Below are 17,415 nucleotides of genomic sequence, written 5' to 3' on the forward strand. Positions count from 1 at the left end.
GGCAATTTGGGATGTGGGGACAGTAGTCTGGCTCCACATAAACCCTTTAAAATTGCAGGCTCCCCCGTCCCCCGCCACTGTGAGTCTTCCACATGAATTTGATGTGATGGGAGTAGCACACTCACACATTTTGGAAGATAAAAGCTGGACGTGTTCAAATAACTATCAGGCTGGTGGGAAAGATATCCAGGCTTGCCTGGAGCCACCTTCTCAGTACAGAAGGGAAAAACCAAACCCTGACAAGCACGTGGCTGATTATTAGCTGTGTGATGAAGTGTTACTTCCTGTGCAGGACATTCGCATTTCTTGAGAAACTCTTTCTCAATCACAGTGAGTGACATTTTTAGAAAATGAAGGCCTTTGTTTTCTTCCTCTATGTGTATGCTCCCCGATTCCCTTCACTTCCCCCAAGTCCCATACCCTACCCCAGAGAAAAGATTTAATGAGGGAGTGCGTGTGCCCACATGGGGCGGGGGGTGGAGAGGGGGCAGACAATCAGAAAAATGCAATTTGCCTGCCCTAGTAGAACTTGAATTACCATACAGACATCTCTTCCATAGTTTTTGCAGCCAAATGTTGCTTTCCTTTCTTGTTTTCTTTCCAGAGAATGCAGGTATCTTTTCCTTGTGGGAGTGTATTTACTATTCTGAGATCACATTAACATTACTCATTTAACGATCTGCAATGTTTTGAAACCAACATGTCTCACCATATCCCAGAGCGGGGTTTTTTTCTCCGCTTGATGCTTTGATTGATAAGGACCGCCCATGACCATGACCTTTAAGATGCATAGTCCAGAGGGCATGGGGTTTGGGCGAAAGGCGGCAAAGGCCTCCCTATCAGCAGGATCACTGTAAGCTCCTGCTCAGCAAATGACAGTGCACACTTCTTTGCAGATTGGATGCTTTCTGAACTGGTGGAGGCTCAGGAAGCTGCTCTGAGCTGCCCAGACTGAGCAACTGAAACTAAAAGTGAAGCCGTCAAATGCGGCTTCCTGGGCTTTCAGTTCTGGTTGATTTGATGGGGAGTGGGGTGCTATGTTCTCTGACTGTTTTATGGCAGGATCTGTGTACAGGGGTGAGAGTAAAGACTATTAAGACATCATCCCCACCCTTAAGGAGTTTTCAGTCTAGCAGAGAGACAGACATGTAAATAAGTGTGGTAGATGCCTTCCAAAGATATACATACTGTGGCAGATCAGAGAAAGTGGGCAGCTCTCTAAGGAGGGGAGAAGAGTTGGGGGGATGGGGAAAGTTATAGAAGACCAAAGAGAGAATGCTTGGACTAGGCTTTCATGAAGAAGTAGGTGCTGTCTAGGTGGGAATGCAAGTGCATTTTTTTTTTTTTTTTTTTTTTTTTTTGCCTTTGCAAATACCTGGAAAAACATGATGCTTGGGGAAGCCTTCTAGAACTTTGATGGCCAGAGTATAAGTTAGAGAGAAGGAAGGGGGGAGAGCAGAGATGAAATCTAGGAGCCAGATCACAGAGCCCCTTGCAGGCCCTGCAATGGGGTTTTTATTCCACCACATAGGCAATGGGAAGCTACTGGCTAGACTTTAAGTAAGGCAGAGGCTTATTAGACTTTCATTTTAAAAATGTTGCTTGAGTATCTGTGGGGAGAATGAGCCCGGTTGATACAGAAGGCAAGGAAAGTAGTTATGAGGCTGTTAAAATAATTCAAGAAAGATGTGAAAGTTGCAAATAAGGCAGTGGAAGAGTGGAAGGATTCGAGATGGAGAGAATTACCAAAATTTGGTGATGGGGTAGTAGAGGGAGAGGGTTGAGAGTTAAAGGAAAATGAGACATCTAAGATGCCACCCAGGATTCTGGTTTGACTGACTATAGATGACATGAAACGAAAGGGGTGTAAGAGAATTAATTCTATGTTGTGCATGTTGAATTTGAGATGCTTGTGGGACACCCAAGTGGACAGGCCCAATATGCAGTTGCTTATGTGGGTATGATGTGCAAAAGATAGGGCAGGGATGAGGAGAAAAACATGAGAGCTATTGATGAGTAGATGAGTGTTGAAAGCATGGCAGGGGAGGCTCTATCCTGTGGGAAGGGCAGAAAGTCAAGAACAGTCCCTCGATTCGTCAACTCAAAGCTGTGGGCAAAGAAAAGAGAGCCAGAAACAGCAACTGCAAAGGAGAAGAGGAGAAATTTGTGTCAAGGAAGGCAGGAGAGAGGGTTTCAAGAGGATAAGACTGGTCCACAGTGTCACACGCTTCAGGGAGGCCAGTGAGACGAAGACTAAAAGCATGCACTGGATAGAGCACTTGGTGTGGCCCTGGGTGTGGAGGTGAAATTAGCGTAGGTGGAAATGGGAGGTGAGCGAGTGGAGTCAATGCATGCAGAAGGCTTGCCCAGGAGAAGGAGGAAAGAGCTTCACCAAAATATTTAGAACTACTGATTTTGTCTGAAAGTTATTTAACAACCAAAAAAGCCAGGGTAGTGTGATAGGACAAGAAAGGTGGAAACTATTGAGAACTTCTCACTGTGTTTTAGGCCCTGGGCTGAGGGCTTCAGCATTACAGTCTGGAGTATTCTTTTATTGTATTCTGTCCTTTCATTTTCCTCCAAGATTTTGCAGCCACTCTCCCCTCCCTCTTCAGATTCTACCTCTGCTGTAGCTGGGCTTACACCGTAAGGGCATTTGAGGTCTAGATGAAATCTTAGAAATATAAGACTCTCTCAAAGCTTTTCAGTAAGCAGGGCTAATACTAATAATCAATGCTAAACAGCAATCAACAATGCCATGATACCCTAATAAACCTTTAAAGAAGAACTTAGACAAGAAAGCTGTCAACATGGAAATGGGGGCAGAGTCTTGGCCATGTCATGGGAAACAAGCACAGAGGCCCAGGGTGGTGAGCATGTGTCCTGGGAAGTGGTGGTGCCAGGTGTCCACCATGCTATGTGAGGCAGCCACAGTATTGTTTTGAACAGCATATCCTAAACCCAGCCTCTTCTAATTGTATAATCACAAAGCCATAATCACTGATTCCAAAGAGCTGGAAGCCTCAGACAATTGAAAAGTCAAAATGCAGATGTGACAGTAATACAGGAGACACACCTTCCTGAGTGCAGAGGTGGTGAAATGAGAGAATTAATGGTTGGAACAGTTGTCAGGGTTTCTAACTTCTCTAACTTGGAAGGAGTCATTAGGTGAATAAATAGCATACTCCCACTCACACCAGCAGAAGCCAGAATGACCTAGTGGGTAGATAGGGAGTAGCAGTAGTAATAGAACTTGTAAGTGTTTCCGCATTGAGTTTTTAATAGAGTTCAGGATCTATCTTTGCCCCTTGTCAAGGGCCAAGTTCAGTCCCTCCCATCTCTTCTTCTAGGATCCATCTTCCTTCCTAGAAAATGGCTTCTATATTTTAAGCCCAGAGTAAGTACCAGGCACAGCACTAAGCATACTGAATATATTCACATACTTGCATTTTGCAGCCACCCTATGGGGTACTGCTATTATCCCCATTTTGCAGCTGAAGAAACTGAGATTTGGAGGATTAAGTAACTTGTTCAAGATACATTGCTAGGTGATGGCAAAGTCAGGATTCATTTATAGTTCTGTCTGAATTTTATATCTGTGTTTTTAATTGTTAAGTAACAAGCTATAGCCAAGATACAATCTTTGACTTTTGTTCTCAGTTGGCTGTTACTTCTTAAAGTGTTACTTCTCCCCCCTCCACCCGGCCTTTTTTTTTTGGAAACGGACAGGACTTTAAGAATCTTGAATATTGTTCTGATATATAATGCATTCTTAAAAACATGTGACCATCAAAGGTATGGAGATCAAGCAATAAGACTCAGATCCTATTTGGTTAAGGGGTAGGAGGATTCCCAGAGATTTAAAAAATAGTTATAAAAATGCTGACTATGGCTTGCCTTTTGGATACTATATTTGACAATACAGTTCCAGAATTTCACCATGCTCTTTAATTTGTTCTTTGTCTTCATAACTGAACACACAATCAACCATCCTCCATTGAGCATCCAATTGAGGCTAAAGACTTGCCACTTATAGCACACTTGATGATTTCTATTTCTGTCTTAATTTTATTAAATTGATGAGACCTCTCTGCTTATTTTCACTAATATCAGCACTTTCCTTTTCTGTTTCCCAGTCATTTTTGTTAAATGCAATTACAGATTCAGACAATTACATGAATCTCCCATTACCAACATGGCACTGCTGTTAAACTGAACAGTTTTGGGCAGCTCTTTATGGGAAAGCACCCAGTGTTCTTCTGTCAGCTAATGAATGAATTCTTAAACTCAGAATGTGTGAAATAATTTAGGGGTAGGAGTATCTGTAGTATTGAAAGTGCAGGCTATAAGACAGTTAACATACGAAAATCAAGGACTCCAAATAGATCAGTTTAGCAAATATTTAAGGAACACCTACGATGTGTTTGGCCTTGTGGACATAAAGAATTACCTGCCATTCCTTGATCCTTTTGAATGGGCCAGTTCGTAGGGGTGATATTTGGGGTTAAGAGGAATGGCACCAAATTTTTTTTGGTCAGACTTCCTAGGTGGCCACCACTTGGGTATTTTTCTGTTGGCTTCTTGTACTATGTTATTCCAGCCCGTTAAACAGCCTGAACCTACTTGACCTGTCGTCAGGGCAGATGAACTAAATAAGTGAAGGCAATAGTAGGACAAGATGGGGCATGTAAAATAGAATTGGACTAGTCCCCTAAATGTTCCCACTTTCTCTTTCCCACCAACTGACTTTCTGCCACTGTCACCCAAAGGCATGGGGTAAGGTTGGGTAGTGGAGAAGAACGCCCTCCCAAGTGTGCACCTTTAAGATGACAGCATTTGGCCAGGCGCGGTGGCTCACGTCTGTAATCCCTGCACTTTGGGAGGCCGAGGTGGGCAGATCACGAGGTCAGGATATCGAGACCATACTGGCTAACATGGTGAAACCCTGTCTCTACTAAAAATACAAAAAAAAATTAGCCGGACGTGGTGGCGGGCACCTGTAGTCCCAGCTACTCGGGAAGCTGAGGCAGGAGAATGGCGTGAACCCAGGAGGCAGAGCTTGCAGTGAGCGGAGATTGCACCACTACATTCCAGCCTGGGCGACAGAGCGAGACTCCGTCTACAAAAAATAACAGCATTTTTCCCCTGATTTCCATTAGCTACTTCTACTCCATTGGTGTCTCTTTGTCACAGCCCAAGTTCAATAGATGGGTTAGAATTGGACATACTTGACTGTTCTGGTAGCCGATGGTCAGCTCAGGCAGTAGGCTCAGGCTGTGACCACCACCTTTGCTTGGATCACCAGAGACTCAAAAGAAAAGCAGGAAGAGGTGACCCCACCCTCTTCACTGGTGAAAGATTGCACGTACCTTTGGGACATCTAAAGGAGAATGTAGCCCTTTCAGAGCTAACATTACAGATCACAGCAATTTACTGGTCTCGGTGTACTCCTTCCACTAGGTTCCCTCAGGAATCATCATTTCAATTAGACCCGTCAATCCTTTTCTCATTTGTCTGCAAAGACTATGAAACATGATGTCACTTTATTTCTTTTAAAGAAGGCGTTGACGACACAGATGGTAATCCTAATGGTGACATGGAATACCTTGACATCTTTCAGCCCCCCGGTCATTTCAGTTTGGCCAGGAAATACAGCAGTGACTGGACATACGGGACCTTATGATGGGATTGTGAGTTCAGACGCCCCCAGTGTTGGTCTTGTGCAAAGAGGAAACCAGGAGGAGGAACTGTTCATCAGCACCCATGCACACCCACGCGTCTATAATTACCAACAACAGTTGCAGCGCAACCCAAAAACATAAACACACTGAGCTGGCTGAAGCCCAGGGCTCTATTTATAGTCTCCATGGACCTACTAATAGCCTTAACACCCTCACTGAAACAGACCCCAAGTCGGGAGCAGGGCAGGGCGGGGGCTGTCACAGTTGTGCGGTGAAACCACTGCTCTATACCTTCAGTTCAATGTGGCCCACGTGTGAATGGGCCATCAAAAATATCCAGCCGCTCTGAGAGGTGCACATCTCAAAATAAACATCTTCCTGAGCAGGCCAGACAGCAGCACAGAGCCAAAGGATTTCCAGTTCAGACTCGGAAATTATAGGGTTTAATTGGGAGGTGTGACAGTGGCACGTCATCATTGCTCGTACGTTTCGCCTGAACTATGTTTGTTCAAGCAAGACAGGAAGTGGCCAAGAAGTATGACACAGTGGAAAGAGCAGGGGCTGGGGAGTCAGACAGCTCTACATTTAGCTGGGTGGCCTTGAACAAGTTTCCTGACCCCTTTGAACCTCAATTTTCTCTTCTGTAAAATGGGAATACTAAAAATACCTATCTCTTAGGAGGCTGTTAGGGTCATATATGACATGCAGATCCTCAAAATAGAAGTTTTGATAGTATCATTTTTAATAATGCGTTATTATAAATTAGGATTTCTGAAGGATTTGGCCCATCTAACTCACAAATACTTCTATCGTGTCTTTGAGATGGTCCGTATTATTAAAAAAAGGTAAAGAATTGAAAGATACTTTTAGAGATTTTTCTCCTACATAGTTGATGTTAGTTATTTCGGAAAGTTGAGAACAAATAGGTTTGCTCCATATTTCTTTAACTTCAATATTGAAAAGTTATGTTTATTTATGTATTTATTTATTTATGTAGCATGGATGCAAATTTCATTTCTTTAATATTTTAATAAGGAGTAGTTCATGTGATGGGAGTAGTAAATGATATTGTGTCTAGTTTAATGTTCAGGAAAATAAGCATAGAAATTCTATAGCTTGGTAAAAAATGCTTAAATCTTAAAGAGAATCAGAGAGGCATTGCAAATAATTTCTCCCTGCCTCCAGTACCATTTACAATATTCCTAAGACATGGGCTCCCAGCTGCTGCTGGAACCCTTCAAGAACTAGGGACCTGGCAGTCAGTCCATTCCATTTTGGGAGCTGCTCAAGTGATTAAGAAGACTTTCCTCCTGTTGAGCCCAACTTGTTCTCTCTCTTGCTTTCATTTATTGGTCATGTTTATCCCTTGATTTAAAAAAAGAGAGTCAACTTCTTCCTCTACACAAGGGCTCCTCAAACTTTAGAAGAATGATACCATGGCTTTCCAAGTCTTCTCTTCTCCAGGCAAACATTCTTGGCTCTCTCCGTAACCACAGGAAAACTCCTGATCTCTTACTCAAATTCTTTTTTGTTTGTTTTTAGGCATTACTGGTGGTTCCTCAATATTCCTTCTCCTCCTTGCTGCCTTTGATTCTCCATATATGGACTGAGTCTAAGCATGTAAATTAACATGCAACTTCATTTTTCACTCTGTCTCTCAATTACCTGGGAGCCACTTTCTTTCCATTGGTTTGTTGATGCATATTTAGGAAATACACATCTCATTTTGCTTTCATATTAATCCAAGTGAAGTTTGAAGGTAAATCTACCACAAAAAAAATTACACAGAACATTCCAAAGTCAAAAAAATTACTATTTAATTACACAACTTTAGGGTTTTTTTTTTTTTTTTTTTTTTTAACAGAGTCTCGCTCTGTCACCCAGGCAGAGTGCAGTGGCGTGATCTCGGCTCACTGAACCTCTGCCTCCCAGGTTCAAGCGGTTCTCCTGCCTCAGCCTCCTGAGTAGCTGGGATTGCAGGTGTACACCACCACACCCGGCTAATTTTTGTATTTGTAGTAGAGATGGGTTTTCACCATGTTAGTCAGGCTGGTCTTGAACTCCTGACTGCAGGTGATCCACCCCTCTTGGCCTCCCAAAGTGCTGGGATTACAGACAGGCATGAGCCACTGCACCCGGCCAGCTTTAGTTTTTCTATGTAAATATAGATGATTTCCATGTGCCCTTGAAAGCATTGTACATATGTGTATGTGGACATATGTAAAACCTCTAGCCATGAAGCCCTGTAGTACAGTCATTGCACCAGGACCAGACTGGTATTTACTTAATTCACAGTTCTTCTAAGCTGATCCTGTACATAGTAGTAATAATAATAATAGCAGCAGCAGCAGCAGCAGCAGCAATAGTGCTTATAACTTACCAAGAGCTTGCTACCTCTTAGGCACCATGTTAAATGGTCTAACTTTTTAATATAAAAAATTACGTAATAGATACTATTATACCCACTTAATGATAAGGAAAATCAAGCCTCAGAGAGTTGAAGTAACCGTGTCCAGCATCCCTGGATGAATAATTAGCCATTGACAGGATCTGAGCTGTGGTTGTCTAATCCCAAAGTCCAGGCAGCTGCTGTTTAGTTATTCGAAGTAAGGACAGCACAGACAGGAAGAGCAGGAGGAATACTACAAGGATTCACTCAGGTATAAAGAGTGTGTTATTACTGCACCCCACTGGAACCAAGACAGAGGCCCCAGGAGCAGAGGCTGGGAGGCCCTCAGAGGCTCCCTAATGCGTATGTGAGAGACACAGCCCGGAGGACCAATCCAGGGAGAGATCAGTGAGGAAAGGACCAAATGAAATGATTCATCCATTTGCCCAGCGTGTGGAGTTACACACACACGACTGAGCCCCCCTGTCACTGACAGGCTATAGAGAGACTCATTGCAATTCTCTCTGTTCTGGACTTTAAAGCCTTGTTCGCCAGTGTACACTGGAAAACTTAGCTCCCTGGTTTGCTAAAATAACTGTGCCTTTACAAATTAGACTCAAAACAACATTTTGTGAATTAAATCTCATTTAAAACAAACTAGGACAGCTGGGTCTTTAATAATATTAAGTGTAATAATACACAATAATAACAATAATAAACCATGGTTAATTATTTTGTAAAGTGAAGAATTACTGAGAAATAATTCCCACATTTCCTTTTAAAACCTAAGTATTATTCTAAGATGTCAGATCACCTCTCGTTCACCTCCCATAGATTTCAATATCTGCCTCACACATAGTAAATTTAATATATATGCAAAGGGGGGTGGGAACCCCTGTGATAATAATTCATATTCTGATGTCTTTTCTGTTTTCAATCTCTCTCACCTCTGTTCTCATATCAGATGTGAATTAAGTAGTTCAAACTCATACAGTTAGAGTGTTTTGCAGTTTAAAAATTGCTCCCTATCACCATTCCCTTTTAACAGAGAAGGAAGAATGAGGCTCAGAGAGAGGTAATTTAGCTAAGGTCACCCAGCTAGAAAATGATCAAGTCAGGATTTTAATTCATGTCTTTTTAAAACCAGCATATCGTGAAGACAGGATTTTAGTCCATGTCTTTTAAATCTGGCATATCATGGGACTTTTAAAGCTCAAACACTGGATGATTTTTGAGCTATTTTGAGGGGAATGGTAATTGACATTTAAAGATATCAAGTCTCTTAGCAACCACAGGAGTTTCATGGAGTTCATTTGATCTTCAACAAGATTCACACCCTGAACCAGGCTAACCTGTATTAAACTGTTGCCCTGCCTAGGTTCCCAGGGGCCATGTGGGACACAACATATTTTGCTGTTTCTGGATGGGGAGGGGGGAGAGAGAGAGAAAGAAAGAGAGGGGGATGGGGTGACTGTGACTAAGGGGCATGTCATCAACCAGAAATGGATTTTACGAAAATTCTTGCCCTTTCCCTGATACTGAGTTGGCCAGGGCACAGTCGGCTTGCTAAAAGGGCAAGAACAAACTCTAGTTTACAACTCTTACCTCCTCTAAAGGGAGGGATAGCACAAATTTCATACTTTTCCTCTTCAGTATTCTCATACCCTGATGCTGTGCTGTTCTAAAAATCTGTTCTTTTCTGTGCAACTATAAAAAAGCACCACTTGCTCTTTTGGTAACAAATTTGGACATTGAAGCATGGTTTTTGTTTCCCCCTCCCTCCCAATGTATCTATTTCATATTTGTTTGTATATTTATTCATTTATCTTTGTATAAACACAGCATAAAAAAGCAATTTTTCTGTGAAAAGAAACTACAATTGCAATCTCACCATCCTAACTCATCAACCATTTTTTCATTTTGGGAGTTTTCAGCAGGTGTGAGTGTGCACACATGATGCTCCTCCAGATGCAACGTGGTGGTCTGCTTCTGTGCTTCATTCAGTATTAGGATACAAACAATCCTCATGCTTTGAGCACACTTTCTGATACCTTTTCACTGATCCTTAAAATGTAAATCTGATATAGGACAGTTTTAACATGTGTTAATACAGGAGTTAAAATCACAAAGACAAGAACTTCAGAGAAAATAAAAGTCTAACTGGGTGAGATTGTTCACTTGCCTAGGACAGCTGTCCCATCTTGCTGTACATGAACAGGTTACAGAACTGGCTCGGGGTTATTCACCCACAGAGGGTCCTACGTACAATAATAGCACACTCATCAATCAATGCACAAGCCCTACCTTGTATCAGGAATAGTGGTAGGCACTGGCAGTACTAACATAGGGAAGATATGTTTTTCTATTCTTGGGAAATTCAGAATATAAAGGCAAAGACAGATGTTGAAACTAATAAATTTTAATGCAATAGACACTGCAGACATATAGAGGGGAGTATAGGTCTTTACAGAAGGGAGCGGTGACCCCAGAGAATCCAGGAAGTCTCCCTACAGAAGGGGGCATTTGGGGGCGTTCGTTTGAACACAGGTACATTTGCTCTTCTAGGGCTATTTCCCTAAATAACGCTTCTCTTCATTTTCTCTCTGTTCTGTTATCTCTCCGTTTGTCTCCTCTCCACGCTCCGTGGCTCCCCATTCTCTCTTGGGGAAAGATAGCTTTTTACTTTGCAGACTGGTAGAAAATAGTAGTCTAAACATTATTATGGCATGCCTGAAATGCTGTCTTTCCCTGGCTTCCACTGTCTCTGGAGGCCCATTAAAGTTTTATTTTATTTTTTTAAAAAGCCTTCTCCCTCCAGTTCCTGTCTGCTGTGAGCTGTGTGTAAAGCAAACAAAGTCACAGATAATGTCAACACAATGCAAAAGGAAGCCAACAGTAATAGCGTACACTGTAAATTGAATGTAAAATGACCACAGATTAGTATGTAATTGGTTGTTTCTAAAGCTGTGATTGTTCTTTTCCTTTGAGGCCCTGTACCTCCAGAGATCAGGGGAGGAGAACTTTTAATATTTAATATGCTTTCCTCTGACACGGGGCTCTGGAGGAAGGTGACTGTAGATCCAGGTGTATAATCTCCAGCCGGGACACAGCCATCCTAAAAGCCCCTGGGTATTCCCTCATTCTCCCTCAGAGCAGTGGGAAGAGCACTGGAAAGGCAGCGAGATCCAGGGCACTGGGTTTAGGAATGTTTGTCCTGGCCCCTTGCTTTCATCCCTGTCACTATCAGACTCATTTCCAGTACCCAGGCATCCATTCACACCATATAAACTGCTGTTTCAAGTTCTCTCATTCAGGTACCCTCATTTTTTCCTTTGATGACTTTTTCCCCACAGAGAAGCTAAGTTTGGCTTGATATCTCTACAGGGCTCCTCTTCATAGGCAACAGGAGCTGAGAAGACCTCATTCATGCTGAGATACTCCTGTCTTCAAGAGAAAGTGAGTCTAATATGCGGCTCTGCAAATACGGCTACCTGCACTCTGTATCTTCTTACCCCGCGCTCGCTCAGACGTCCTTCAGCATGCTCCGGAGTTGTTGGGACCTTGAGTATTAAATTCTCAAGTGGAATGGGACCTGCTGTCTTGCCTGGCTCCCCCAGCCTCCAAATAACTTCCAAGTGCCAGTCCACTGCCTTGGGGCCTGCTCTGAGACAGTTCTCCATCAGAGCTTTGGGTAGAAAAAGACAGAAGAGATGTGGCTCCGCTTGTGCCCTGAGAGTTGCTCTCGGCTCATGCTGGGACCCCTTTCTGCGGCTGGCTGCTTCCATGCACCACATGGGCAAATGGGGGCAATAGGCCTCCATGGTTTTACAGTGTTATGAATTCTTTTTATTTTATTTTATTTTGATGTTTCTTTTTAGAGAGACGTGTCTCATTGTGTTGACCAGGCTGGAGCACAGTGGTGTGATCATGGCTCACTGCAGCCTCGAACTTCTGGGCTCAAGTGATTTTCCTGCCTTAGCCTCTCGAGTAGTTGGGACTATAGTCGTGTGTCACCACACCTGGCTAATATTTGTATTTATTTTGTAGAGACAAGGTTTTGCTATGTTGACCAGGCTGGTCTCAAACTCCTGACCTCAAGTGATTTTCCTGCTTGGGGGCCCAAAGTGCTGGGATTATAGGCATGAGCCACTGTGCCCAGCCAGTTATGAATTCTTTATGTGCATTTTGAGGACTCATTTGAATCCAGGCTCATGTGCCACCTAAGACAGATTCCTAAAATACCTTCCATTCCATGAGTAAATTTTGCATACTTATTGAAGTATTTGAAATTTTATATATATATAACTGACTGATGAATCCTATTGTTATCCAGATGTAACTGGGTGCATAGATAAAATGAGCTCAGCAAATGTTAAATGGAAAGGAGAGAGAGTGGGGAGGGAGAACTAATACTGTAAGATAGGCACAAATTTTGTGATGTGAAAGACAAGGTCACTGATGACTGGAAAATTTAGTTAAATCTCAAAGTGGCATAGACTGTAAAAGCAGATCATTTTTTAGTTATATAGTATTGGTCAAGTTGCTTAATTGCTGTCAGCCTGTTTCCTCATTGGTAAATCCATATGGCTTTATGAATTAAATAAGAAAATGCATCCAGGAAAACTTTGTGTAGTACATATCACATAGTTGGAGCTTAATCAATATTATCAGTCAGTATTATGACAGGAGCTTGCACAGTGAGCATGCAGTGGAACTAGTGGTTGGAACCACATCTAATTCTAAAATCTCCCCCTGCTCCACTGCTGAGGGGCTTCTGTGAGGCCACATCTGCTGCCACCTCTGTTCTTCCTCTCAGAATCCAGTTCTAGGAAGCCGATCCATCACTGCCTGCTGAATCACTCCTGATAGGGATCCAGCTATGAACAACAGGTGTTTCCAGCTCTCTAGTTGCTTAGGTCTTGTCTCCCGATAAGCTCGGGAGGCAGCTGAGGAAGCCCGTGGGCCTTGCCACCAGGACTGTACAAGAGGGGCCCAGCGAGGACCACAGGGACTCTTCCATGCCAGATTATAGCCCTGTGGAACCTCTGCCTGGAAAATGGGATCAGGTGGGGAGATAAGGGGTTGTGTACAAAACAGTGATTGGAGAAGAAAATAGGAAACCAACAAAACAGCTCTTTACTCAAGCCACATGACCATGCACATCACTTGAGTGTTCACCTACAGTAGCCATGGAAGACATCCAGGGATTTCCAAGAATCCAGAGAAAGGTGGCTAAAGTGATCCAGGGCACAGGTGGGGGCTTGCAGAGAAACTAGACAGTGAGAATCTCTCAACCCCAAAAGATGGTGGTTTATATGGCCAAAAATCTAAAAACAAACAAATAAATAAAAAGCAAAAATAACTAGGTAATACAACCACAAGTATTGCTCATCACCAAATGCCCGACTATTTAGAGAGAACCATTTGAACCTATAGCACATAGCTAAGGAAAAGATAAGGAAATGCCAAATTATGAAATGGGTAAGAAAGAAACAAGGAATCTATTGCTTTTAAAATAGCATTATTGAAAACTATTCTTTATTACCTATACCCTGCGTATTCCGCCCCCACCCCCCCGCCTTCAAAAAAAGGATTTGATGCTGCAGTTCAAAATGAAAACGACTTGGGGATAAACAAAAGGAGGCCCTTGCCTACTGGAGAATCCTAAAGTGGGAAGGTCATTTTTCTCCTCAGAGGTTGATTTTCGTGTCTCTGCATAGGCAGATTCCCACACCGCTGATACCATGACGCTGAAATATAGCCTGGTAAGTACTTCCTCCAGTCTCATTTACAGACCAAAAAATTGAGGCCTAGTGAGGGGGGAGCATCTAAACAGCACAGAGTTAGCTAGTGGATAGTCAGTGTCTGACTGGGAAAATGGAAACCACACTGAGTGTTTCAAACAGAGGGGATTTAATGCAGGGAACTGATGCACAGCTCATGGAGATGCAGAAAAGCCAACAGGGGCCGGGGAAGCAACCCAGCCTTACCAACTGCAGAAAGCCACAGGACTCCTGGCTGGAGGGAATGGGAGAGGCAGGATGGCGGGAGTCTAGGGGCCGCTCTCTGGATTCTGGAAGCCCGCTGGTATCTCCTGCGGGAGCTGGTCCCACAGAAGTTATGGACTGATGCCTGGCATGCCGCCTGAGGCAGGCGGGAAGGAGGAGAAATACCCTGGCTGTTCCTTTACTTCCATCCTCCCATCACCTCCCAGTTCCTCCCATTAGTCAAATCTAGCCGGAAGCCTGGAGACACAGTTGGAGTGGATGATGCAGGACAGAGCAGGGGAAGAGCCCGCTCATCACCAGACAGTCATTCCTTGGGCACCCCCATGGGCAATGCTAGCTGTCCAGGGTTCTTCCTCGTTCAACATCCTACCTTTCGAGGCAATCATCAGAACTACTTTCTGACGCGCAGGGGCTCGTCATATTTCATCAATGAATGCTTTCCTGATAAGTTTGCCAATGAGGAAAAGTTTCACACACAATGTAACTCTGAATGGCAAGTGTTACCTTAATGCATTTGTTTGTATTTCCAGATATTGGGGTATTTTTTTCTTCATGAGGAGGTCTTCCGGGAAATATAGGCATCCTAAATTTTTCTATTTAAAGTGGAAGCATTGCCAAGAAGTGGTTTGTGGAGGTAATGATTTTAGCTCCCTAAAATAGCCATCAGTTCCCTTAAGCTATAACAAATAGATGATCTAAGTAAGCCCATGAACTGGCTGTACGTATGCAGTCTCCCATCTATACCTTGAAAATTAATTACAGCCCCTAAGACGTGGAGAGGAACTCTAGAGCTGCCCCTTACCAAGAGGCAGGAGTAAGGTTCAGAATACTTAACAACCACCTCAGCACAGGCACTGACCAATCAGAAAGCTGGGGTGGTATCAAAGCATTGTGCTGGAGACCCCTGAGCGTCACAGGTTCACCCTTTAGGTGTTGCATTTTGGGGGTAGTAGTGTGGCGTGGTCAGAGCAAGGCAATCTACTTAGAAGCATTTTGATAGTTTGAGAACCATTATGGCTCTACTGGTGCATACTGGTTGAATATCAACATTACCATGAGGTTCCTGGAACGGGGTGCTGACTGACAGAATGGGGAGCCTTTTCACGTGTCCCAGAAAAAGGGTCTTAACTGCTAGTACTGGGTTGCCTGTATACCTCTATTTTATCCTCAAGGTTATTGACCTCTGTTTTTGCTTCAGCGCAGTGACATCTCTAACTTGTACTCAGGTCTTAGTCCCCAGCACAGTGCCAGGCACGTGGATACATGGCACGAGGATGAAGAAACTGACTACAGATGCTAGTGGAATAAATGAAAGATTGAGAAGCTCTTCCCCGCTCATGGCCAAGTTTTTGGGGTACTTTTTGTTATTTGTTTTTTGTTTTTTTTTTTTCTTTTTCCAAGATCTTCCTGAAAAAGCAGAACCTTTGCCCAGACAGGGCAAGCGTGTCACGAAGTTCTGCTTTCACTGTGTGTTAAGTGGAAATGATTAGGCAAGCAAGTAGTAAGAGATTCCTCTCTGTGTCTTCTCCCCGTGCGAGGCAGTCCTGCTCTGGACCTGTGCACACTCAGGCTGACAGTGCAAACTATGATGATTTTCACCGATAACCCTAGGATACCTCATTCATTTGTCATCACGGCTTTTCACACAGAATGTTGCTGAAGGGGCCACTTCCTGGATGCATACGCAGGTGTGAAGATGCTAGTGCGTGTGTGTGTTTGTGTGTGTCCAGGACTGACTTGAAGGACTTGGTGTTTGATCACAGTAATGGCACTTGATCTAAGCACCCATGGTTGATGAAGTTCTGCCCTTGGGCTGTGAGAGCTGAATGAGGTACAGAAAACTTCTGCCCCTACAACAATGATAACTGTTTTCACCATGACTACCATTTGCTGAGCACTTACTCTGTGTTAAGATAAGCATTGTACATCCCTACATGTAACCGGTGGTCCTGTGAGATCTCATTTTCCCTATTTTACAGGTGGGCAGACTTTCTCAGCTCTCACTGGGGCATGGTAGGGCAACCTAATTGCCTGCCCCTGGGCATGTCCCAGCTGAACTGGCTGGAACATGGGATGAAGTGGAGCATTGGGTTGGGTAAGCTTTAGTCTGGGAGTTGGTAATGTGTCAGAGATTCTCAAACCAGGCTACAGGTTAGAATCCCCTGAGCAGCTTTCTAAAAATATGAATGATGGGCTTCTCCCCAGATCAATTAAATCAGAATTGTTAAGGATGAAGCCACGGCATTGTTTCTGTTTTGTTCTTAACTCTCCAGCTGATTTGAGTGAGTAACTATGGTTGAGAACCACTGCCTTGGGCTCTGGTTTTGACTTCATCTATTAGGCAGGTCATTTGCCTTAAGTTGTGTTAACTGTAAAACAGATTGTATAGTGGAAGCAGACCTTCTCCCAGAAATGGGAGCAAGGACTCAGGGGTTAAAATCAGAGAACTCAGATGTCAGAGCCCCAACTCCATCAGTTACTAGCCATGTAACTGTGAACAAGCTATTTAACTTGTCTTAGTATCAGGCAACAATTAAACTTATGTGACTTGTGAGAATTAAATGAGATAAATCAAATAACATATTCATACCTGATGCATGATATGTGCTCCATGCATATTATTGTTATGTAATATATTATTATTATTCAAGAGTTCCTGAGTACTTTAGAAGAACTGTCTACCCAAGATTGTGGTTGTCTTGTAATGATTTGGCATTGTTACAGTGAACCGTGGTTTTCAAGTTCTCAGAAATGGGAAATGGGGCATAAATTAAGGGGAGGGAGGAAAAAATATAGACCTAGGCACCCAAAACTAAGAGATGTTTTCCAGTAGGAGAGCAAGGGTGGTCTGATTGGTATCTTCAGAAAGAAGAAGGGAGCCCCCTTCAGAGACCAGCCTAAGGAGTGGCCTGGTTTCCTTAGCAGTTAAGTGAGCTTAGGTGGGTTTTGAAAATGTCCCTTACACACACGACTCGCTGGGGTTAGATGAACTTCAATTGAAGGCCACCAGCAGGAACAGACAGTGCACCTTGGGCTTTACAGAGGCTGCAAGTCCAGGAAACTCCAGGAGCTCAGGAATGAAGATTAATGCACTGCCTGAATTCACCCTGAGTTGATGCTCTGGACTCCCCATGCGTGCGAAGCATCTCCACCAGCTGCCAGCACGTGACTAAGACTCTGCAAGGCAAAAGCTCACCCTTTGCCCTGACAATGCAATAGTCTAGCTCAATAAAAGAGGCAGCTGGACCCTGCCTACTTAGAAAATAAATGCATTTAAATAACTCCCAGAAGGAAGAAAAAAAAAAGCTTTTGCAAGTTTGAACACAGGAAGGATACA

At 43.4% G+C, this 17,415-nt stretch overlaps 2 protein-coding genes across 2 annotated transcripts in view; both read right to left on the bottom strand.

The window, feature by feature from the left end:
* LOC126962262 (talanin) overlaps positions 1–13,816 on the bottom strand; it is a 46,239-nt gene extending 32,423 nt beyond the window's left edge. Inside the window, 2 exon segments of the mRNA XM_050803131.1 lie at positions 887–1,065; positions 13,726–13,816. Coding sequence (XP_050659088.1) covers positions 887–1,065; positions 13,726–13,816 — 270 coding nt within the window.
* Positions 1–17,415, bottom strand: part of NRBF2 (nuclear receptor binding factor 2) — a 1,206,382-nt gene that overhangs the window by 500,313 nt on the left and 688,654 nt on the right. The window lies entirely within an intron of this gene.

The sequence above is a fragment of the Macaca thibetana genome, chromosome 9 (genome assembly GCF_024542745.1).
Source record: "Macaca thibetana thibetana isolate TM-01 chromosome 9, ASM2454274v1, whole genome shotgun sequence".
Classification (NCBI taxonomy): Eukaryota; Metazoa; Chordata; class Mammalia; order Primates; family Cercopithecidae; genus Macaca; species Macaca thibetana.